Source organism: Acanthochromis polyacanthus, chromosome 17, assembly GCF_021347895.1.
Source record: "Acanthochromis polyacanthus isolate Apoly-LR-REF ecotype Palm Island chromosome 17, KAUST_Apoly_ChrSc, whole genome shotgun sequence".
In the NCBI taxonomy this organism is placed as follows: Eukaryota; Metazoa; Chordata; class Actinopteri; family Pomacentridae; genus Acanthochromis; species Acanthochromis polyacanthus.
The window spans coordinates 22,076,718-22,102,064 of NC_067129.1; the positions used below are offsets into that span (position 1 = coordinate 22,076,718).

The 25,347-nt window shown below is 41.9% G+C and overlaps 1 protein-coding gene across 3 annotated transcripts in view; it reads left to right on the top strand.

Moving 5' to 3' along the window:
- robo3 (roundabout, axon guidance receptor, homolog 3 (Drosophila)) overlaps positions 1 to 22,211 on the top strand; it is a 221,452-nt gene extending 199,241 nt beyond the window's left edge. For 2 of the 3 annotated variants that reach the window (XM_051937149.1, XM_022195782.2), the window contains exons 14-27: positions 487 to 703; positions 1,270 to 1,394; positions 4,953 to 5,136; positions 5,926 to 6,171; positions 7,477 to 7,516; positions 7,729 to 7,868; positions 7,943 to 8,224; positions 8,472 to 8,619; positions 9,142 to 9,360; positions 11,400 to 11,599; positions 11,842 to 11,949; positions 12,667 to 12,834; positions 16,055 to 16,197; positions 21,282 to 22,211. In XM_051937149.1, the coding sequence (XP_051793109.1) occupies positions 487 to 703; positions 1,270 to 1,394; positions 4,953 to 5,136; positions 5,926 to 6,171; positions 7,477 to 7,516; positions 7,729 to 7,868; positions 7,943 to 8,224; positions 8,472 to 8,619; positions 9,142 to 9,360; positions 11,400 to 11,599; positions 11,842 to 11,949; positions 12,667 to 12,834; positions 16,055 to 16,197; positions 21,282 to 21,293 (2,232 nt within the window). In that variant the 3' untranslated portion in view covers positions 21,294 to 22,211. The remainder of the gene's footprint in view (positions 1 to 486; positions 704 to 1,269; positions 1,395 to 4,952; positions 5,137 to 5,925; positions 6,172 to 7,476; positions 7,517 to 7,728; positions 7,869 to 7,942; positions 8,225 to 8,471; positions 8,620 to 9,141; positions 9,361 to 11,399; positions 11,600 to 11,841; positions 11,950 to 12,666; positions 12,835 to 16,054; positions 16,198 to 21,281) is intronic. The other variant, XM_051937150.1, reaches the window with a different exon arrangement.
- The last annotated feature ends 3,136 nt before the right edge of the window (positions 22,212 to 25,347 follow it).

The following is a 25,347-nucleotide window of genomic DNA, read 5'->3' on the forward strand; positions in this document are numbered from 1 at the left end:
GCGTTTAAGGGTTCAGTTAGGCTCAAAGAAGGGACAAATACACTACTGTTCAAAAGTTTGGGGTCACTCAGGCAATTTCATGTTTTCCATGAAAAGTCACAGTTTTATTCATGTGCTAACATAACTGAACGAGAGTTTTCTAATCACTGATTAACCTTTCAACACCATTAGCTAACACAATGTAGCATTAGAACACAGGAGTGATGGTTTCTGGAAATGTTCCTCTGTATCCCTATGGAGATATTCCATTAAAAATCATTTGTTTCCAGCTAGAACAGTCATTTACCACATTAACAATGTCTAGACTGTATTTGTGATCATTTTAATTTTATCTTCATTGAAAAAAATGCTCTTCTTTCATAAATAAGGACTTTTCAAAGTGAGCCCAAACTTTTGAACGGTAGTGTTTATGCTTTTACTTCATCTCCATGTCTTTTCTCTCACCTTGACTCCTTTTTTCCCCTGATTCCAAACAAATGTTTTTAGGTCGACCGTCAGTCTCAGTACGTTCAGGGTTACCGTCTCTTCTACCGACCCAGCGGGACGACCTGGCTCCTTCAGGACATCAACTCCCCCTCAGAGCGGAGCACCGTCCTCACCAGCCTGCTCAAAGGAACTGAGTACGAGATAAAGATCCGTCCCTATTTTGATGAATTCCAGGGGAAGGACAGCCGAACATTGCTGGTTCGAACCCCAGAAGAAGGTAATAAGTCTGGAGACTTGTGAAACATGTCTGCAAGTGCTTTTAATAAACTGGGCTACGTTCTCTTTGACTCTACAGGACCTTCATTAGCCTGTGTGACACCACATGAATCTCAGTCATGTTATCTCATTGTGGGGTTAATTTTATATCCGCTGCAATTTAGCTTCATTTATATTGATGGCTATTTTCATTAAATTCAGCCTCCACACACAGTTTTTACTGCCTGGGGTTTATATTGGTTGATCCAGACTCCAGATTAAAAACAAGGGAGCAGACATTTTTTGCCATCAGCATTTATGGACTTTGAATCGACCTGCTTGAGTAGTTTAGTCTGGTTCAAAAAAAGAAAAAAGAAACATTATTAACTTGCATAGCCCTCGATAAACCTTAATTTCACATCTTGCTCCATCCACTTTGATGTTTTTTTTAAATTTTGAAGAATATTTTCTCTTCTTGTATTGAACAACTTTGCTTTTTCTTTACTTGTTAACAATTGCTTTGCTAATATGCTCAACATAATGATGAAATGACGATGAAAGCCTCAGACTAAAACCCACCTCTCACAGTCCCCAGTGCCCCGCCCAGAGCTGTTACAGTGGCAACAGTGAAGCTAAGCAACAGCTCCAGCATCAGCGTCTCCTGGGAGCCTCCGCCCAGCGACATGCAAAACGGCATCATACAGGAGTATCGGGTAAACAGACCTCGGCCGAGCCAAGTCACGTGTTTCATACATGACACAGCAAGTTCTGCACACCTGTACAAACAGAGCAAAGTTCTTGTGAACACATATGATATTTAAGGAGCCTGCTTTCAAACCAAAGTTGCACTCATTGCACAAAATACTAAGCCTGTTTAAAAATGGAAAAACTGACACTCATCACAATAATAGACCCTCCAGAAAAACGCGGGCAAAAATCCTTGATTATGCGAATAAATATGCGGGGTTTTTATGCCATTTTATGCAGGGAAATTGCGGAAAGCTGCAAGGTATGCGAATAGTTGTGAAATATGCAAACAGATGCGAAATATTTAAGAACTGGGAAAAAAAAGGTGATTCTTCTCCTACATCCTGTTACTAGGCTACCACTGAATGAAAAAGACCAATATAAAGATACTACATGCAAGACACATCACAGTAAGTGCTGCCAATGTTTCATTTATTATCAGCTTAAGCACGACTTAAACATTCCTCAATCACAAATTTCTCAGAAATATAACATTCTTTCTGCTTAGTTATACTTTGAGGTAGAGCAAACTACCTGCAACGCGATTGATTTTCTTCGGTGGTCCAGAACGATGTTGCATGGGCTGCAAAAAAGTTTCCCCCCACTTTCATGCAGTAAATCTGGGTACTGTTTTGCCCGGTCTCTGGCTGAAATATTCGTAGGTAAATGTGATCTTTGAGCATTTGCCATCCTCGTTTTTCGTCTCTGAGTGCCGCGCTCCGCATCAGCTCGTGCTTCTAGTGTATGTGTGAATGTGCAAACTGATGACGTCAGGCCGGGTGTCACATAAAAACTCACTCACAGCTCCATTTATATTGGGCATAGTTTTCTCATTTTATGCGGAAATTGTGAAATCAAGCGGTACCCGCATATTTCACTTTTTTTTCGTGGAAATGTGAGATTCTTGCGGGAATTATGCGCTGTTTTGCGGGAATTATGCGGCCTTTTGGGAAATAATTGACCCCCGCATAATCAGCGGCATTTTGGTGATTAATGTGGGAATTCATGCGATCGCATAATCAAGTTTTTCTGGAGGGTCTACAATAAAAAGATGTAGAAGGGTTTTGGAGAATTGTTCTGTATCTACATGTTATGAATGTGTATGTTATGTATGGATGCCAAATCGTGTGACCTGAATATTTAGCAAGAGGCAGAAATTGATGGGACTCAGAAACACCCCCACAATTGAATGAATTGTTTCATGTATCATTTCTGACAGATCATCAGCAGGCAGCTGATGTACTGTTCACTTGTTGTCATAGTTACAGTGACACCGTGGTGCTGTCTCACAATGATACAGAAATCTTTAACAAATCCATGGATCCAGACTATAAGCTTAGGATTGATTATGATTGATTGATTATGATTATTAGCTTCAAAGGACAATGTCTTGATCTATAAATTGTTGAAAAATAGTGAACACCGCCATCCTAAATGTTTCACTGTTTCTTTTATTACAAAACACAGAGTTGAAGTTTCATCAGATGAGACTTAGAAGAGCAAGAAATTCTGTAAAATGAAGAGCTGAACTTCTGAAATCATTTATGTTTTCCTAAAAAAAATGACTTGAAAGATTATAAAAGGGCTGCACAGTGATGTAGTGGTTAGCACTTTTGCCTTGCAGCAAGAAGATCCCTGGTTCGAATCCCGGGGTGGGCCTGGATCTTTCTGCATGGAGTTTGCATGTTCTCCCTGTGCATGCGTGGGTTTTCTCCGGGCACTCCGGCTTCCTCCCACAGTCCAAAAATATGCTGAGGTTAATTGATTATTGTGAGTGTGATTGTTTGTCTGTATATGTAGCCCTGTGACAGACTGGTGACCTGTCCAGGGTGTCCCCTGCCTTCGCCCGAGTCAGCTGGGATAGGCTCCAGCACCCCCCGCGACCCTAGTGAGGATAAAGCGGTGTATAGAGGATGGATGAAGATTATAAAAGGAGTTGCTGGTTGACTTTATTCTCATCAGTCAATTGATTAATCAGTTCAGCTTTAATATAAATAAATGATAACAAAACATAAACAAGAAAAGCACTCAGAGAGCGCAGTACTCCTCCAAGGCTCTCAGTCGTTATATGATTTCCGACACATGAAATCTTAAAAATTTGTGGTCCGCAGTGGTTGATTTGTAGAGGATCGCAATCATGTGATCATCAGCAGCAGCTGACATGGTGGTCACTTGTAGTCATGGTTGCAGTGATCCTGTGCCACTATCCCGCAATGATACAGAAATCTTTCACAAATCTGTGGATCCAGACTATAAGCCACATCACTGCCTAAATCTAGGCAACGCAAGGCAAGGCAAATGTGCTTTACAAAAGACATGGCAAGGCAAAAGTGCTTTACAAAGACATTAAGACAGAAGATGACAATTATTCAAAGAAAAACAAAAGAAAACATTTATGAAATCATTAAAAAAAAGGTCAGAACAGTAAAAAGATCAAAAGCAGAAGTCAGAAAACAAGGGCAATTATTAAAAGAAAAACAGAACAGTAAAAAGATCAAAAACAAGAGTCAGAAAACAAGGGCTGTTTAAAATAACTTACATAAAATAAGATTTAAAATAACTTAAAATACTTTAATAAAAAGCAGCTGAGAACAGGTACGTCTTCAGAATGGATTTAAATGTGCTGAGAGTTTCAGCTGATCTACAGTTTTCTGGGAGTTTGTTCCATATATATGGGGCATAGAAGCTGAATGCAGCTTCTCCGTGTTTGGTTTTTACTCTAGGAACTACTAGACCTGATCCAGATGACCTGAGTGGTCTGGGTGATTCTAATCACCTGGATTAGCAGGGCTGGGTATTGTTGGAAATATTTCAGTAGTAGTGCTGATGAGAATGCTAAGTTTCAATACTAGCACCAGTATGAAAACAGTAGTTTTTGGATACCTTACTTTATGAGAGAGATTTTTTTTTTTTTTTTCAAACTTGACTATCTAGAGGAACTAACAACGGGCGGTGTGTCCAAAGGGCAGGGACTTAATCAACGCGAGCTTATGACCCACGCTTACTGGGAATTCCTCGTTCGTGGGAAATAATTGCAATCCCAAATCCCTATCACGAGTGGGGTTCAGCGGGTTACCCACGCCTCTCGACGAAGGGTAGACACACGCTGATCCACTCAGTGTGACGCGTGTGCAGCCCCGGACATCTAAGGGCATCACAGACCTGTCATTGCTCAATCTCATTTTGTTTGCGGCCACAGTTCCAGGACAAAGAGGGAGATTTGTACGGAAAGACAGAGAGACTTGTGTAATTTCTGACCTTCCCTGAAAATTTAATCCAAATCTGTCTGTCCGTTTTTGAGTAATGTTGTTTACAGACAGACAGACAGAAAGACAAATGCACACCGATCATCACATGACTCCGTTGCGTTCCTTGGCGGAGTAAAAATCAACAACTGTACATGAACAGTGTGAAATAAAATTGCAGCCCGTAGTTAACTATTTAATCAGTGAATGGAAATGAAAAAGTCTCAAAGTTTGACCAAAACATGAAGCAGCTGTGTAACAAATTGTGTATCCGTACAGGTTTGGTGCGTGGGCAGCGGCGGAGACAACCAGACGCGCTACTACATTAACAAGACAGTGGATGGAAACACGTTATCCACGCTGCTGAATGGCCTGATGCCCGGTGTGCTCTACCAGGTGGAGGTGGCGGCTGTGACCAGTGCCGGCATCGGGACCCGCAGTCAGCCTGTATCTGTCCTCATCAGTGAGTCCACACAGACTGAAACAGATGGAGAGCGGGCCAAGATGAAAATGTAGATAAATACGGTTCTACAAGAAACTTCAGGGGGACTTAGCTTTTCTAAGTTGCTGAGCTACTTCTAGACCAAAGCAGCAACAGTTATTAAATGGATTGCCATGGGATTTTGCACAGATCCCCCGCAGGAGGAACCCCACTGACTTTCTAAATTCCATTACTTTTCCTCTACTCCCATAACACCATGTCTACGACCGTTATAGTTCCCACAAGATGAATCTTACTGATGCTTTTGATCACTTGACTTTGCCTCACTAGGTGTAAGACATTTATAGTTCCTATAGGATGAATCCTACTGACTTTAGTGATTCTGACTTAATCTCCTGCACCATCAACAGGCTGATATTTTAAGTTTGATGTATTTATGTCTTTTCCACATAATAAATTCCAAAGATATGATCACCGAAGTTCTTATCTAGTGTCACCACTAGCCATTTTTTAAATTTATCTAATACTTCCCACAAGTCCAGAGATATACAAATTTGAATTGTATCGTGCATTTATTAACAAATTTTAATATTCTACCAAAAGTAAAGATAAATATTTCACCATACTAGCTCTGAAAAGCCTTTGATTCTATCTCCAGCCGCTGTCAGTTTCATTTATGAAGTGTAAAGGTAGTATTATGAGCAGGGTTAAGCTTTAGTGTTTGCTGTTTGGCTTTAAAAGTATTTAAACAATACACTGAATTAAATGCTGCCTTTCTCTGCTCTCCTCCCACCTATTTTCTTGCTTCAGAGCTGCCAGCTGAGCTGCCCTCAGTGCCAGGCGGAGGAGGCGGCAGCACCGGTGACACCGGCGAGGAGAGCAGCGTGAGTCTGGCCGAGCAGATCACCGACGTGGTCAAGCAGCCGGCGTTCATCGCAGGCATCGGCGGAGCCTGCTGGGTCATCCTCATGGGCTTCAGTGTCTGGATCTACTGCCGCCGCAAGAAGAGGAAGGAGCTGAGCCACTACACCGCCTCCTTTGCCTACACGCCAGCAGGTCAGGAACAGTGGTTAAGCTGTGGAATTATGCATTATTGCTGACCCGAGGCTCTTTGGGTCTGCTGTCTGGGATGGTACTTTGCACTTATGAAAGAGGTCATGGAAAGTACCTGTGGAAGAGGGGTTCAGATTGCCCCCAAAGGCATTTCGAATTTAAATATACCATTAACCCTTGTGTTGTCGTAGGGTCGAAAATGACCCAGCCACTATGTTTAACAACAGAGAAAAAACCCTAAATGATCTTTTTCTAGTTGAAATTCTGGTGAGTCCACCATTAGAAAAAAAAGTGAAACATTGTCTTTGTTTATATTTTCATCAGAGCTCTAAATCACCAGGGTACAAAGATTGACTTTGGGTCATTTTTGACAAGGCAGTTAAAATCACAGTCACAGTGGACTAAAACATGCGTACACACACACACACACAGACACAAAATGAGAAATTGAAATTATGTATGCCACTGATTGATCTCAGAAAATCATCAACTTTCATTTACACTGTTGATTCCATTCAAAAAATGCATTTCAAGCTACTTTCTGCACATTTCTGGTTCTTTCTTAGGATATACAAGTACTATATCTTGCCAAACAGATATTGTTTACACCTATGCAGTACCTTTAGCAGCAACAATAGTGATAATAAACCTCTACTTTAGTAAAGCAAACAGTCATAATATGTAAGATGTAATAAAAACGAATGGTGTCCACTGGTTCAACACAGTCTTTCTGCCCTCTGAAGAGGGACAAACCTAGATATTCACAAAGTGTGTGATGCAAGACAGGTTGTTTCTTCATGTAAAGTAGATTTTGGGTTGAAAATTCAATTAAGCTGCTTTATTTTAGAGGCTCAGTGGAGGCGGGTCATTTTTGACCCTTAGGACAGGATGGTAAGGCACCATGAGGGTAAAAATAACTGAATTGAATTGAAGTTTGGCATGCATGCTCCTTAGTGCCTCTAAGTGATTTTTGAGACCACCTACTGTACATAAAGTCCTTCTGTAGTTTGTAGTGAGTCTCTTTATGGCAGCAGTGTCTGCTGTCAGAGACCTGACTAGAAAAAACATACTGTAGATGTAGATTCTGTTGTTTTTTTCTCTGCTATACCATTTGCACTGCTTGAACATACTTACACATTGCCTTTGTGGACCTTTCCCAGTGCAGAGAATAGAAAGCACTTTTAGAAAGATGAGAACATCTACTCAATATAATATAAGCAGAGTCAAGATTGAGCACAAAGAGGAAAAAAAATGTAACATGCATAAGTCAGTTCCTCTTCACTCTCCCTTTTTCTCTGTGTTCTGCAGTTGGTTTCCCTCATGGAGAGGGATCTGGACTCAATGGAAGGTAATTGATTTATATCTTACATTTATATTCTGTTATGGATCTATCTTCTGTCCTAACCTTTTTTATATTCACATCATATCTGCCATATGTTTCAGATGTTTCTCCCTGTGCACATACAACCTTTTCTCTGCTAGTCTGCATTTCCATTTGGACAGTCACCACTGTTGTATTGTGTCCCGCCATGCCTTAAATTAATCCCTGAATCTCTGTAGGCCTGGGGTGCTGGGAGGCAACATGGGCAACTACCCATGGTTGGCAGACTCTTGGCCCACCACCAACCTGGTCCACAGCGGTAAAGAGGCCGTCAACTGCTGCACCACCAATCACGACACAGCTGAGAGATACTACAACGGTGAGGATGTCTCTTTTTGAATTGTTGTGCTGATGTGCGAGAAAACTGCTAAATACAGCTTTATCTGTGCGTAGAAGCCGGCATCTCCAACTACCTGAATCAGACGGAGAAGTACAGCATGGGAGGCTCCACCGAAGGTCCCATCTACAGCACCATCGATGCCACCAGCGAGGACCTGCACAGCTTCACCTACGCCCAGCACACCTCCACCACCCCCTACGCCTCCACTTCCATAATGCCTTACACCAATCAAACGCAGCCGCCGGCCCTCAGTGGCGAGCAGCAGGATGATGGGCACTGGATTACTCAGCCAGGACCCTCTGGAGCTCAGTATGCACAGCCGGAACGCTGCAGTGGTGAGGACTGCACAAATATTAGCGAATATGTCATTTTGAATACACATCTTTTCTGATGATGATTTGTATGATACTTTTCTTCGATCACATGATTGCGATCCTACTACATATTGACCGTTGCCGACCTATCGGGACTTATCCGTCGGAAATGATACAAAGAACAATTGATTAAACTGTGTGCGTGTTTCTGAGTCCAATCAATTCCCTTCTAGTAAGTCCCCGTCTTTCTGTCCGTTTTGTTTTGCAGGTAAACCCAAGCAGAAGGCGATGGGGAAGGCAGTCAAAACCCCATCTCTAACCTGGATGGAGGCTTTGCCCCCACCTCCACCCATTGGAGAGTTGGATCAATGTGAGCAGGATGACCATCTCCCAGAGCACGAGGACATGGACATCGGGTCAGTCTGACTCCCACACCTCCTATTTGTCAGACATGCATCTCTATAAATTAGTACAGCACGGCTGCATCATCACTCAGACTTAGCGTCACCTCAGCAGGCACATTCAGTATCGAGCCCAACGTGGTTCTTATGCCTCTGGCTTTAACAACTCAATTATCTCAGCCTTGGTCAATAGCTTTAGTGATTTAGCTGTTTTCTCCATCCTCTAAACACAATTAGCTGTGTTCCTCTTTACCACTCGCTCTCTGCAACCTCAGACTAAAGCTAACGTTCAGCTTCACATTCAGCCATCCCACCCAAATAGAGGCTTAGCCTCCTGCAGTTTTGCCAACGGCAAGGCCCTCAACTTGAATCAAGCCTGAAAGAGCACCATTAATCTTTAACTAGTCTCATAGCTAGACGGATTTGAAGGCACCAGTAAATAAACAGGCAGCTCCAAGACAATATCTTTAAAGACCACCTGAAGATAAGATCCAGCTACTGTCATATACACTACAATACTCTTCACTGTCCCTGTAGTTCGGATGAGGAGTGGTGTCCACCACTCCCAGAGAGGACCTACCTGATGGAGGGCTGTGAAGACGGACCCTCTCCCCCTCAAAGGAACAATGCCTCTTCTCCAGCCACCTCCTACAGCCACCAGTCTACAGCCACCCTCACCCCATCGCCCCATGAGGAGCCCAGAGCACCACACGACCTCCCCCGCCTCAACCAGCTAGACAGCCAGCAGCTGTCGCGGTATGTGAACGGGTTTGGTACAGAATGGATGTGTTCATATATGGTCACATAATGGCACATTACATTTCATTTATGATCCCTGTGTCTGTCTAGGCAGTTTTACCAGCCATTGCTTTACTGTTCATTTCACATTACACATTTTTTTTCCTTTAGTGCTCTTACAGCAACATCATTAGTTTTTGGTCTATCTGGTACAACTACAGCCTAAATTTCAGTAGAATGATTTGTTTAAATAGGCTGTGCTGATAACTATCACTGAATTATTTTGATACGAAAGAAAATTCCAAGCTCAGGTTCTGAAGCTCGGACACAGTGAATCTTAAACTGAGAGTTCTGACTCTGAATTTTGACACAAATTGTTACAATAAGGGACTGAACTGTGGCTTGGTGGTTAGCACTTTGGCCTTACAGCTAGAAGATCCCTGGTTCATGTCCCAGCCTTCCTGGAATCTTTCGGCATGGAGTTTGCATGTTTTCCTTGTGCATGCATGAGTTTTCTTGGGTTCTCCAGTCCAAAAACATTCTGAGGTAAATTGGTAATTCTAAATTGTCTGTAGATGTTAATGTGAGTGTGGTTCTTTGTATCTCTGTGTAGCCCTGTGATAGACTGATTACCTGTCCAGGTTAACCCTGCCTTCGCCCTAAAGCTTGTTTTTATGCTTGATGCATCCACGGGATCAGCGCGAATTATGTCATTTTAGCAGCCACACCCCCTCGTGCAGTCCTTATCAAGCAGAAAAAGTTTGCATCGCATACCTCCAAATTTTTCTAACAATGCAGATGGAGACTTGCAGAAAACATGACAGAAGAACAGGAGCTCTTAGCAACAGAAGTTCAGAAATACAGACATTTATACGATTCATCACCAAGAGATCACCGTGATGATCAGGTTATGAACAGTTCATAGTATGAAATTAAAAGTAACTGCTGAAATGCAGCTGTTCAGTAAAATGCCACGTTGTAAGTGGTGTAAACGATGGCAAATTTTTTCTACTCTAGTTTAGTACTGCGGTAGTATACGCTGCCCCCTGCAGTTTGGGAGCCAACGCCGTGCGGAGTATAAAAGCCAGAGGCATTCTCTTGTGCAGATTCCTTGCGTTACATTCGTGCGGAAAGCCTAACCCAGCTTTGGTCAGCTAGGATAGGCTCCGGCCCCACCGCGACCCTGATGAGGATTATGTGCTGTAAAGATAATGGATGGATTGATGTTGAAATTTAGCACACCTTTCTTACAGCTTAAAAACTTTTGAAGTGCAGCCCTACAAGCCCTTTTCAGCACAAGCCGCTGGAATGAGTGTAAGAGCACAGCAGTGCTGTTGTTGTATTCTGTGTGAAAACGCCACAGTGGTGCAACAGCCCTGTTTTTAACAACCCACAGAAAAGTAGCTTGCCATTAAACTACTTGATCTGGCGACACAGCACCACGACCTTATGGGGGCTGCTGTTGTCTGCTGTGAGCACATACTTTAAAGACATCTAACCTCAATAATGTTGGCACTGCAGCTGCAAAATTCTACAATTGCACAATTTTATTTAGCCGACGCTTTTATCCAAAGTGATCTGAGAGTAGAACACAAGCAAGGATCTAGTCAGGATAAAACAACCTGGAGTGCTTTAAGTGCTATAAAACAGGTTCAAGTGTGATAGGACTTTGGTGTCTACAGGCAGTGCAGGAGGTAATAGGATTTATTTATTATTATTGTTTCTGCCGTCTGTCAAAAACTTCCACTTTCCTCACAATGACGTCTTTTTGTTCAGGCAAACTTATGACATTTAGTGATTCTGTGTTTATACTGATCCACTAGTGCCAATGTTTAACAAGTAATTAATTTTGACACCCATCTTAATGATCCATTTAAATAACAATAAAAGATGCAGTTAGAATTCATATCATTACAGGAAAAGCCAACAGTCAGAAGATTTAAATAATTCATGCAATCTCGGCATTTTCCTGTACAATGGGCCTCACTCTGAACCAGAGATTTAGCTTCTGGCTCCATTTGTTCTCTCCGGTAACATGTTGCCCTTACTTCCCATAGCAGAAGGTTACCCTGCGGTCCAGTGCCAGTTCCCCAGGCGCCGAGCCCGTCGCTCACCCAGTCCAACCCCAACCTCTCTGGCCAACAGCATCACGGCTCATCAGAGGTTGGCACGCTGCAGTGCCAAAGTCCTGCCCATCGCTGCCTCCACAGCCAGGGGCCAGCTCTGAATGAAGACAACGTCAGCGCGACTACACCCGGTAAAATGACTGGTGTGCTCATGCATGCAAGCCTAACACACACACACACACACACACACACACACACACACACACACACACACACACACACACACACACACACAGAAATGCAGAATAGCAAACAAGCTCATGAAAGCTGAACAGACAGAAATGCATCTGCCCCACAACTGGGCTGATTCACTGTTTGGAACTGAAATATTCCATAATACACTCTCTGATTGTTTTCCCTTTTTCTAACACAGTGCACAGTCGCTCATCACCTGCAGATACATGCACTCCTCCCAACCAAAAGTCAAGAGTGAAAAAAAAGGTTTCCAAGAGCTCAGCGTACAGAAGAGATATACAAGGAGGTGAGTGGATTCAGATGTGTTCACTCAAATATGTGCTTTCCACAACAGGCATTTCCTGAAATTCAGCGAGTGTTCTTGAACTAACAGGGAACAGTTTATTCTTAGAAATAATGGTATCCATTTGCATGCTCACGACAACGACACTGTCAGGTGGCAATTATGTTTCATGTGTTCCCAGTCGCTGAATATTCAGCTCCTGTTCTCTGTCAGTTAGTGAATGAAGACACATGACAGGAATCCAGCGTTTGCACACAGATAGATGCAACACCATCTGTGATTAAATGCAGCCCTGGTACAAAGGCTGGTGTTCCTCATTATGGATTTGAGTTGTAATCTTAGCTTACAGACTCTGTACACACCATATGTTTACCAGATAAGCATCTCACAGATTGGAGATGATGATAATCTAAAACGGCAGTACACTGTAAATCCATAATCTTGAGACCATTGGCAGCATGTGAGTCACACAATCAGAACACTAATTTTAACAATTACAATGCCAGTGTTTATTGAAATACACTTTCTGTAAAGAAAAGCAGCACTTTAATTTGTCTCTCAGGCACTATGCTCGGCCAGAAAGAGACTAAAGCTATTGTTTCACAAAAAGCTGACAGAATGAGGTTTAAGGCATCTGCTGAAAATGAAATTCAAAATTTCCGTCTTTGCATTCCCAGCGTTCTCAGTGCATGTTTTTTTCCTTCACCTCTGTCGGTTCAGATCTGCCCCCACCTCCGGAACCGCCCCCAGATGAGGACAGACTGCAGGGCCCCCAGGGGTGCACTGAGGCCAGCAGTGTGGCGAACGGCGGCGTGTCCTCCTTGGAGAGGAGCGAATACAGCAGTAATAGCCACCAGCGGAAAGGCTCGGGACAGAGACATGCTGACAGTAAGACACAGCTTCTCTGCAGAGAGTTGGGTTTCAGTCATAATGTAGTTTAAGAAAGAAGAATCAAATTTAGGATAGAGACTGTGTATGCTTTAAGAAATCAGGATGAACAGATAACATTTGTGTATTTTGCTGAAATGGGCTGCACAGTGGATTGGTTAGCACTTTCGCCTTGCGTCCCGGCCTTCCCAGGATCTTTCTGCAAGGAGTTTGCATGTTCTCTCTGTCCGTGAGTGGGTTTTCTCGGGTTCGCCAGCTTCCTCCCACAGTCCAAAAACATGCTGAGGTTAACTGGTGATTCTAAGTTGTCCGTAGGTGTGAATGTGAGTGTGATTGTTTGTCTGTATATGTAGCCCTGTGATAGACTATGACTCTGTTATGTTTATACACACGTGGACAAAATTGTTGGTACCCCTCAGTTAAAGAAGGAAAAACCCACAATTCTCACTAAAATCACTTGAAACTCACAAAAGTAACAATAAATAAAAATTTATTGAAAATTAAATAATCAAAATCAGCCATTACTTTTGAATTGTTGATTAACATAATTATTTAAAAAAACAAACTAATGAAACAGGCCTGGACAAAAATGATGGTACCTCTATGAAAGATTGAAAACTATTTGACCAGAGTGACATGATTAACTCAGGTGTGTCATTTAATTGACATCACAGGTGTTTCCAAACTCATAATCAGTCAGTCTGCCTATTTAAAGGGAGACAAGTAGTCACCCTGCTGTTTGGTGAAAAGGTGTGTACCACACTGAACATGGACAACAGAAAGCGAAGGAGAGAATTGTCCCAGGACATCCGAAAAAAATTATAGACAAACATCTTAAAGGTAAAGGCTATAAGACCATCTCTAAACAGCTTGAAGTTCCTGTGACAACAGTGGCTCATATTATTCAGAAGTTCAAGACCCACGGGACAGTAGCCAACCTCCCTGGACGTGGCCGCAAGAGGAAAATTGATGACAAATTGAAGAGACGGATCATTGGAATTGTATCCAAAGAGCCCAGAGCAACCTCCAAAGAAATTAAAGGTGAACTCCAAGGCCAAGGTACATCAGTGTCAGATCGCACCATTCGTCGTTGTTTGAGCCAAAGTGGACTTCATGGGAGACGACCAAGGAGGACACCACTGCTGAAAAAAACTCATATAAAAGCCAGACTGGAATTTGCAAAAATGCATGTTGACAAGCCACAAAGCTTCTGGGAGAATGTCCTTTGGACAGATGAGACCAAACTGGAGCTTTTTGGTAAGGCACATCAACTCTATGTTCATAGACTCAAAAAGCAAGCATACGAAGAAAAGAACACTGTCCCTACGGTGAAACATGGAGGAGGCTCAGTAATGTTTTGGGGCTGCTTTGCTGCATCTGGCACAGGGTGTCTTGAAAGTGTGCAAGGTACGATGAAATCTGAAGACTATCAAGGCATTCTGGAGAGAAATGTGCTGCCTAGTGTCAGAAAGCTTGGTCTCAGTCGCAGGTCATGGGTCTTCCAACAGGACAACCATCCAAAACACACAGCCAAAAACACCCAAGAATGGCTGAGAGAAAAGCGTTGGACTATTCTAAAGTGGCCTTCTATGAGCCCAGATCGGAATCCCATTGAACATATGTGGAAGGAGCTGAAACATGCCATTTGGAGAAGACACCCATCAAACCTGAGACAACTGGAGCTGTTTGCTCATGAGGAGTGGGCCAAAATACCTGTTGACAGCTGCAGAACGCTCATTGACAAATACAGAAATCGTTTAATTGCAGTGATTGCCTCAAAAGGTTGTGCAACAAAATATTAAGTTATGGGTACCATCATTTTTGTCCAGCCCTATTTCATTAGTTTGTTTTTTTAAATAATTATGTTAATCAACAATTCAAAAGTGATGGCTGATTTTGATTATTTAATTTTCAATAAATTTTTATTTATTGTTACTTTTGTGAGTTTCAAGTGATTTCAGTGAGAATTGTGGGTTTTTCCTTCTTTAACTGAGGGGTACCAACAATTTTGTCCACGTGTGTATGTCTATTTGTGTCTGCAGTTTAGACTGGTGACCTGTCTAGAGTGTCGCCTACTTTCACACTAAGTCAGCTGGGATAGGCTCCACCCCACCTGTGACCCTATTGAGGATTGAGCGGTGTATAGATAATGGATGGATGGATTTTGCTGAAATGGAGTAAAACATGGATGCTGCTGTAACCAGTCAGTTGACGCCTTTCCCGCATAGTGCAGAAAAATGCCGTGCTACTGCACTGCAGTATTTTCTCTTCCAGTGTTACACAGTGGAGTAAAATGGGACTGGATAGAACATGCCATTCCTCATGAGTGACTTTGTAACTGGATTCTATAGAAAGCACACACATCACAACTTGTTAGCCACACAAAGCATGGATCTGAAATCCTGAAATCCTGGAACACGCTTCCTCCCTGTGGGGCAAAATCATGGATTTTGTCCTAGAAAGCAGTGACAGCTAGTGACCAGACCTGACTCCAGAATAGAAATATGAATTTACTGAACATGTCACAGGGCCAAGAGCATTATTTTGTCTTTCTGTTGTGAGTTGGAAATGTGTTGCATTGCCTTCTAGTTTGCATCCATCCTTTAGCAACTATCTGACCAGTTTTTGTGACATACTATATTGATATCATCAATAACCTGATCCTTTTTGATTTCATGAAAAGCACCTGAAAGCTGTCAGTTGAACTCACACGACCCTTCATCCATACCACTCATTTTGTGTGATTTGAGTTGATTATAACTAATAGTGATGTAGAAAGAACATTTCAGACTTCCCAAGTTTCATTGTTCCGCCGAAAAAATACATGAATTGCACCATTCATGTTAGTAGTATTATTTCTGATCATATTTGTAGTTCAGGGAAGGATGTCAATAATACAAGAATGTCTTGTCAAAATGATGTAGATGTCTTGAGTAACAGCTTTGATTTTTTTTTTTACTTTGACGCAGTTGTCCTACTACTGAAAGTGGGAGGCAAAGGCAGTTTACCTTTAGAACAGTGTAGCAGTGCAGTCATAACAATATGGGACGTCAGACCTAACAAATACTTGTTCATTTAGACATTTTAAAGCAGTTCCCTCAAACAGCTTTAAAAAGAACGCCTTTTTTCCCACCAAGACACTGTGCTGCCTTTTAAACAACAAGTTTTAAAGGCCTTCACTGTTAACTCTGTCTCCTCTCCTTCGTCCTTTCCTCACCAGATGAGGACATGATGCCGTACAGCAGTAAGGCCGGTTACCTTTCCAGGAGTCAGATGTCCAGTAACTGCTCGACCACAGGAAGCTCCTCATCCAGAGGCTCCACAGGCTCCCGGGGGCTCAACTCAGCCAGGAAACACAACGAGGTAGAACACAGCACAGCGAACGCTTCTCTCCTTTTAGTGCAGCTTTGTTTGAGAAAAAGAATGTTCCTTTTACCTCAAATGGTATTAATAATTAATGCTTTTAGATATTCATAAGTATGGGAATAAAGCTAGTTCTTGAAATTGAAGAGGTTCACATGGCTTGGCTTTATCCACACAGCATTACTTCTGCACCATAAAACACATTTTCTTATACGTGTTGGCACATGAAGAGCTTTTACGTTTTCCCCACATACAGACCCTCATGCTCTCAGGCTCATACATACAGATCGAGCGTTACCGTCTGCTTAAAAGCTTTACAGTAAGGAACAATGTTAAGCGCACACGCCCACCTCCTTTCTCTGGAGTGCACTTCTGAGGGCACACTTCACTGTGGGAGCGCTCCTTTAAATGCACCCCCTGCAGGCTCCCTCGTGACGAGCCGCTGTCTTTTATGGCAGAGCAAGCTGTGCCAGCTGAATGGAAAGCTCTGCAGGGAGTTTGTGCTCGCGAGGCAACACTTTCAAACTATGTTTGACATTAAGGTAGGTAGGCAGTAGCCAACAAGAGCTTAGTCCAAAATAATGGAAGCCAAGTCCGAATCATAACTAAATCCAATTTGTAATCAGTGTAGAGGAGAAAAGCAGAAAACCTTGGTGGAGACAGTGTGCTTTCTTTTTCTTTTTTTTTCTTTATTCACATTTCTTGAAATTCATACAGTATATGCTACCAGTCAAAAGTTTGGACACACCTTCTCATTCAATGCTTGTATTATTTTTTGAACATTGTACATTAATACTGAATGTTAACACTTATTTGTTCACAACATAATTGCATATGTATTCTTTTATAGTTTTGATGTCTTCAGTATGAATATACAATGTAGAGAATAAAATTGAATCAGAAGGTGTCCAAACCTTTGAATGGTAGTATGTATAGTACAAGTTTCTGCTTTTTTCTTCTTTTTTTTTTCCACTTGCCAGACAGAACAGCATCAAATTATACAAGACAAAATGGTACAGAGGAGCAGGGAAAGAAAAAGAAGGAACAACACAGAAATAAAGACATTCCACTCCAGATTGTCCGCTCTCGGGTATGAGATAAGAGTGTCATTGAATCAATACGAACAAGGCAGGACTCCATCTTTCAGTGAACATAGATTTTTGGAGTCTGAGTGTAGATAATTTATGTCCCACACCGTTTGGATCCAGATGTTACATGTAGTGGGATCAGGTTTCATCCATCTAATAGTTAAACACATCAGAGCTGCTGTGAGTAAAGTGTTGCGAACGTATTTCTTGGCCCTCTCATCCTGGCATAGGTATTACCCCGAGTACAGCAGCTGCCAGGTCTTGTAGCATATCTTGTTGAAAAACCTGCCTGAGAGCGTCAAGAACACCTTTCCAAAAAATGGACAATTTGGGACCTAACCAGAACACGTGGGTGTGATTTGGGTTGTGTGTCCCACAGCCTCTCCAGCATGAGCTAAGACTTTCTGTGTTCATTTTAGCTGTTATTACTGGTGTTCTCAAGAATCTAGTGATTACTTTCCATTTGAATTCCCGCCATGTGTTTGAATCAGTGGCTAAATGTGCCTCAGTGCAAAGCTCCATCCAAGAGTGTGCTTTCTTATAGAGTAACTTTACCCAGGGTTGACACAAAATTGTGAATGCCGTTACATTTTTATTCACTTCTACGGACAATCAGTTCATTATTAAAGAAAATAAAAAGTAGTAGCATTTTATTTTTAATCCCATTGTGAATTTCAAGTGTTGATTTTTTTTTTATTTCACAATATATTTATATATTATATATTATTATTTATATATTTATAATTTGTTTAGGATTTACTCAAGTCAACAAAAAATACGCAGTTGCGAGTTAGTCCTTCACTGACAACATTTTTACTAGTTTGTCACGTGCTTTTCACGCGAATGTGACTAAGTCTTTGGTGTCTTATCATCTAAAGTTGGCATGGGTTTATGAGAAATGGGTGCTGTAGCAGCTTTCATTCTCTTTGTGCTGTAGTTGTTCAGTGCATGGCTGTAACCTGAGGCGTCACCATAAAGCTGCCTGTGTGAGGACACAGAGAAAGGATGGCCCTGTCACGGGTCACTTCTCAACACACATCTGACATGGGAATGTAGCAAAGCAGCTTGTAAAAGTGACACACACAATTGCTCTTTTCACTGGCTCGGCGCACGCAAAACACACGCACACACTCAGCTGCCTTGTATTTGAAGCTACCTCAGGTCACCCCCCTGTGGAGCGGTAAGAAATGCCTCACCCGAGTGCCCTAAACTGACCTTCACTGGCCTTTTCACACCTTCCTGGGGACATGAAAGCGTGAACCTCCTTTGCAATAAAGTTTGGGGTGTTTCCACAGGAAGCCTGGATTAGGTTACCTCTTCCTCATGTGGTGTTCCTGCCTGTTTGTCTCGCCTTTGAGCCAAGCAGGGGGCTGTCCTCACGCCGGTTATCAGCTCTGAGGCTGGAACTAAACAGACAGCTGTATTACTGATACTGGACAGGCGTGTTTTAAACTTAGTGTCATACTCAAAACAAGAAAAGCACTCAATCAGGGCAGTACTCCACCAAGGCTGTTCATTCCTCCATGTGGCATTGTCAGAAATGCAGCATTTTTTTTTAGAAATGCAGCATTTTTTTATTAGTTGTTGATGATCAGAAATCGAATCGCAATCATGTGATCGTCAGCAGGCAGCAGATGTAGTGTTCACTCGTAGTCATAGCTACAGTGACGGTGTGCCGCTATCTTGCAAGTATACAGAAATCTTCAACAAATCTCTCGATCCAGTCACATCACTGCCAAAATATAATCAGTCGGTCCTTGTGGGATTTCTGACGCTCCCTGAAAATGTCGTCCAAATCCATTAGTCCGTTTTTGAGTGATGTTGTGTACGTACGTACAGACAGACAGACAGACAGACGCTGACCATCACATTACTCCACTGTGTTCCTTGACATAATAACCAGTGAAACACAAGACTCTTGTGCAATCAAGAACACCGAAGCCTTTTCAGATTTCACAGAACATGCTGTCCTTGCCAGTTTGGTGAAAAAATATTTTTTCTGCCTCGAAGCCATTCAGACTTTTACATTCAAACATCATAAAATCCTTGTTTTCGGTGCAACTTATAATTTAAAACTTTAGGTGGAAGAATGTCTCTTACCAAGCACATTGACGTACAGAGAGCTAATAAAACATCCTTAATAAAGCTTCCTTTGACACGTCAAATGTTAAACATCTGTTCACGAGTTACACAATGGAGCTGACCCATGTGAGCATCAGTCTCCTCAGTCATTTAGCTTCCAAGATTGTACACTACCACTCAAAAGTTTGGGGTCACCCAGACATTTTCATGTTTTCCACTGAAAATCTCATTTTTATCCATGTGCTAACATAATTGCTCAAGGGGTTTCTAATCATCAATTATCCTTTTGGCACCATTAGCGAACACAATGTAGCATTAGAACACAGGAGTGATGGTTGCTGCAAATGTTCCTCTGTACCCTATGTCAATATTCCATTAAAAATCAGCTGTTTCCAGATTGAATAGTCATTTACCACATTGACAAAATCTAGAATATATTTCTGATTCATTTCCTGTTATCTTCATTTTTTACTTCTTTTTCTTCCAAAAATAAGGACATTTCGAAATGACCCCAAACTTTTGAACAGTCATGTATATTGCAGCATGTCTATTAAAAGTACACAGACATACAGTTAATATGGCCTGTGACAAATCATATATATGTGTGAAATCCGGTTTTTTGGACTTTCTTCAACCTGGAAGGCGACACTCAGAAAAGATGTGCCTTCTGTTACTCGGCCTACAGAAAAGCTGTTTCAATGAGCTTTTCATAGATGGCTGTAATAATGACTGAAATGCCGCTGTCTCCTCTATTCTTTGTGCTTCTGGTACTCAGCTAGAAAGCTTTAGACACATCATGTACTCGCGTAAGACACTGAGACAGGCTGACTCCATAGAGGAGTTCAGACAGGATCTCTTACAGCAGCTGAGTACCTTTAAAAACTGTGTGAAAGAGCACTGAGACATGCAGTCACACCAAGCATTGGTTCATTTGTTTTTTGTTTTCATTTCATAAATCGATGAATATGAGCTGTTTGTGGTTTTGTTTGTGAAACTAGGCATTAATCTATACTGAATATACAGTATGATCAAACACAGAAGGGATGAAATTCAAACCTGATGACGAGCACATTGGTTAGCACAAACAGACATTGCTCCAAGATTCAAGAATTAAAAATTCAAGAACTTTATTGTCATGTATACTACCAGTTAAAGGTTTGGACACACCTTCTCATTCAATGCTTTTCATTATTTTCTACATTGGAGATTAATACTGAAGATTAACAGTTTTTTGTTTGCAACATAATTCTATATATATTCCTTTGTAGCTTTGATGTCTTCAGTATCAATCTACAATGCGGAAAATAATTTTTTTTTTAAATTTTATTTTAAAAAAATCCAACAAATTTGGGAAGAAAATTCTTGTAAATATTTTTAAAAAATGAGTAAAAATCTTCCCCAAAAAATCCTAGAACTATCTAAAGTAAAGTTTTTCACAATTTGTAAATCATGTATTTTTGATATACGCAACTCACAGAGATGCAGCTCGACATTGTTTGAGCGTTCTGTGGAACATTAAGGAAAGCCAATGCCACGAAGAGTTTTCCTGTGTCCACTTCCTCTAAAGTGCAGCTATAAAACTTTATAAGATCCGTCATTACTGGGAAATTGAGGCCCAAATTGAGAGGAAATAGTCTGAAAATCTTCCCACTGACAGCGTAGCAGTCTTGACAAAACTGACTCAATCATCATGATGTGGATGCAATTGCTGTTTTTTTTTTTTTAAAAATTGATAGATTTGACCAGTTCTGATAGCAAACCGCAGCCAATATGAATCTTTCGCAGCTCCTCTAAAGCCCCTTTAAGCTAGTTTAAAACCGCCTCTCAGACTTTGGCCTTTAAATGCACCCCAATGAAGCAGCGGTCTGTGATAGATCTGTTTGCAGTACTGATGTGACGTTTCTCTTTCTTCAGGAAATGAGATAAGAACAACAGTGATTCTGTCAGTGCTTCGACGCCTCCATCACCCCCCCCACCCATCTTCCGCCGTGGACACAATGAGCTGAACAAAAGGACAAGTGTTTCAGGAATCCACACTCATTGCAGTGTCATTGCTGTGAAAGAACGAACAACGGACTTTACATCCTGTTTTTTTTTTTGTTTTGTTTTTTAGTATTACTGATTTACTGATTATTTATGAGCTGTCGAGTTCACTCCTCTCCCTTGATTTGTAAATACCTGTGTCTGTACTGTTCTTTTGTGGGCTCTGGATACAGGGAAAGAGACGTATATTGTATTTATAAGGATAAAAATGAAGAAAAAAAAAATCACAAATGTTGAAAAAAAAAAACCAAGTCTGTTATTATACAAACCATGTCTTCTTGAATGTGCCAACTTTTTGTCGAAATGTATACTTTTTGGAAAAGCATTAACTACTGTTGCACTCTTGTTGTGATGGCAAAACAACAGAAATATGAAGCACAAAGTGTGTTTGCTGGTTGAGAGGGAAGGTTGGAAAAGCCAAAACGAATGGGTACCCCTCCCCCCACCCGGAAGACGCCTCCGTCCCGAGCGCTTCCCCCGCAGGGATCCCTGCACACATGTAGTCCGCTAAGAATGTCATACTTTTCTATGTTTCCTCTGGCTTCTCTGCAGCAAAGTGTTCCTGTGTGCCAGCAGACAGACAGACAGACAGACAGACAGACAGACAGGCTTTATGAAAGTTTGATTGTAACCCCTCCTGTTCCACTCTGCTCCCTCCCGTTGTCCGTGTGAGCGACTGTTTGCTGCAGATGTGAGATAAAATTTGCATATACTCCCAAAACAAACAAAAAAAATGTCTGTGGACTGACTTTTTTGTACTCTTGTTGTTTTGTAAATGTACAATAAAAAGACATTTGCTGAGCTATGCCTGGGCTCGTTCTTTAGGAGCAGCAGACCTTCATTATCTGCCATGGTCCCCTAGCCTAGCCCTGCTAGACCCATGTTCTGAAGGCACAAGGGTCTAGGCATGCTCGACAGGGAGGGAGGCGGCCTAAAAGGTTGTCTATCAAATCACTCTGCAGCAATTGGGTAGGTATACAACCAATCAGCGCAACAAATAGGCTCCTAGAGCGCCGGAAATCAGAGGATGCGGTAGTTCGGTGAAGCCTTATTTATGCAGTCAATGGGTGAAGCTTAAGTATATTACAGACATGTTAACAGAAAGATTATTCAGAGTCGGTGCTAATGGAGCTCAACGACTGTTGTTGTTTTTGTTGTCGACCCTGGCAGAGAATTAAATTCGTTGCCGTGGGTTGTCTAGCACGGCTATGCTAGTTGTTTCCGGTTGTTTCTGTCAGAATCGTCGCGCCTCTGTCGTCACTTAGTTACGCCCGCCTTCTGACTCTACACTTCATGGTGATTCATCCGGCAAGTTTTAGGAGAATCCAACCTCGAGCCTTATGGAGGGTAACTAGACCCACCCTGGCAGAGAATTAAATTCGCTGCCGTGGGTTGTCTAGCGCGGCTAGGCTAATGGTCCCCATTAGCCCCACTCGCATTGACCTTACACTGAAGTCATACAACTTAGCATTTTTTTAAAAGAATAACGTACTAGCTGACGTTTTAAAAAATCTAGAGGAATACTTGATTTACTTTCAGCTATGATAATAATTATTAGACCACCTGCAGAATAGGCCTTCAACACTGATCATTTTGTTTTTTTTGTTTTTTTTTTGTGGTTTGGCATCTTCTGAAACAGGGCTGTGTGGTTTAGTGGGTAGCGCTTTCGCCTTGCAGCTAGAAAACCCTCAGTTCGTGTCCCAGTCTTTGTGGGATCTTTCTGCCTATGGATGTTTTCAGACTGTGGGAGGAAGCCCACAGAACAAAATCCTGGACAAAATCCATGCGTGCACAGGGAGAACATGCAAAGTCTGTGCAGAAAGATCCCAGGAAGGCCGGGATGCAAACCGGGGATCTTCTCTGTGCAAGGCAAGAGTGCTAACCACCATTCCACTGTGCAGCCAGTAACAAAGATCCATCCATCCATTATCTATACACTGCTTAATCCTCATTAGAGTCGCGGCGGGCTGCAGCCTTTCCCAGCTGACTTGGGGTGACGGCACACACAGGTACAGCATTTACAAAATGAAAATACAACCAAATTGATTTTTAAAAAGCTGCAGCTATTGCATGCTGCACCAAAAATGTTCCTACTAAAAATGATGGACAGACCTGGGATGTGAATGACTGAAATTCTGAGAAGGCCTTACAGGGATATGAGAAGGTAAAATCATGAAACTGTAATGCTTTTACATTTTTATCCCTCCTCTTGTCGTTCTTACGGGACTTGGCTGAACCTATGCAGTGCGTTCTGGCCAGAGATTTTCTTGGGCAGGATTTTTCATCTATAAGACGAAGGCTGAAAATGATGTACTCTGGTGCATGAGTGCAAACTTCTAAAAGCCGCTGTAGAACATATAGCATCCAAACTTCTCGCAGCCTTCAACTTCCTCACCACACTTTCCAGCTGGACCTACATATAAATAAAAAAAAATGGGGCTTATTTCTGAAGTTCTGTTTGCTTCTCTTTCTCCTAATGCCTTATTCTTCCTCCAACTTCACAGTGCATTGCACCTGGGTGACTTCTGTACGCACCAAGGAGCATGAAATTGGCCGAGCTCTCTGCTCTGAGAGTGCAACACACACTCCCTCCTGCTGTCCACCTGAGACAAGGCATGCATTACCCTCCGGTGCTCTGCAGATGCTGCCCGTGTCTCGGCATGCACAAACTCTCTAACTCACAGGCTCACACTCACTCAGCTATACATGCGTGGCCGGGGGTGTGTTTCTTTTTTCGGTGCTTGTGATCAACTGAGAGGAGCGGGACGAGAAGCAGCTGCACGGCTCTGAAGCAGTCCACAGGCAGAGATGGTGGAGGTGGCAGCAGGATGAACTGAACTGAATGTGTTGGCCTTTGACTGGCATATCTTCTGTGGTCTGACATTAGTAAACACACACTTGCAGTACATTATTCACTAAATACGCTAATAATACACACAACCTCAGGGGCAACTTGGTGCTAACTGGATGTTTTTTCAGGGTTTTTGAGGTTGTTCAGATAGGTTTCTGAACAGGTTACACTGAATAATGTTCTCTGTTACACTTAATCCAGCAAGCCCCAGAAGGTGCGAGAGCTTTCATTTTAGATAAATGTCACCGTATGGGTGGACTCGCATATATCAGGTTCAGACCTGATTTCACAGAACGGCACGACAAAACCACAACATATTAAAAGCACTGGATCCAGTGAGATAGCTTGTAAATGGATTTCAAACCCCCCATAAAAAGCTCTCCTACATTTTTCAGATGGGTCTGATAAATAATACAAAAACATTTTTTTTTGGAAAAATCAGGCACGACCAATTCACTTTTTCTCCAAACCTCTGCTTCTTGCACAATATGAGCTGCAGACTGAGCGCCCACCAGCCTGCTCAGGATATGAGGGTATACAAATGGATAAATGAATGGATAAGGCTGTGGTATTCTGTGGTGTTGCTACTGATGTGGAAACTTGTTGCTTCTACATTTATAGTACAGGAAATAAATCCTTCAGTCAGAATGACTGTGAAAGTGGTTTGTCTCTCTGATATGACTCAAAGCAGCTCTTTCTGAATTAGTCATAATATACAGTGCTCAACAAATTGATTAGACCTCATGTCAGAAAAAATAAGAAAGCTCATTTGAGAGGGTGAATTAGTGCTTTTAAAAAACCGTTCCATTTCTATTTTGCCTGAACAGATAAGTCATTCAGGAGTAGTCATTTATTACCCTGAATGCTTGGCTCATGCAGTCAATGGATGAACTGAACACTTGTCAGGGGTTCCTGGATGATTTATGGGATGTTACACTAGCGTTCAAAGGTTTGGGGGTCACTCAGACAATTTCATGTTTTCCACAAAAACTCACACTTTAATTCATGTGCTTTCAAAGATAAGGACATTTCTAAGTGACTGCAAACTTTTGAACAGCATTGTTAAAAAAAAAAAAAAACTTGTTT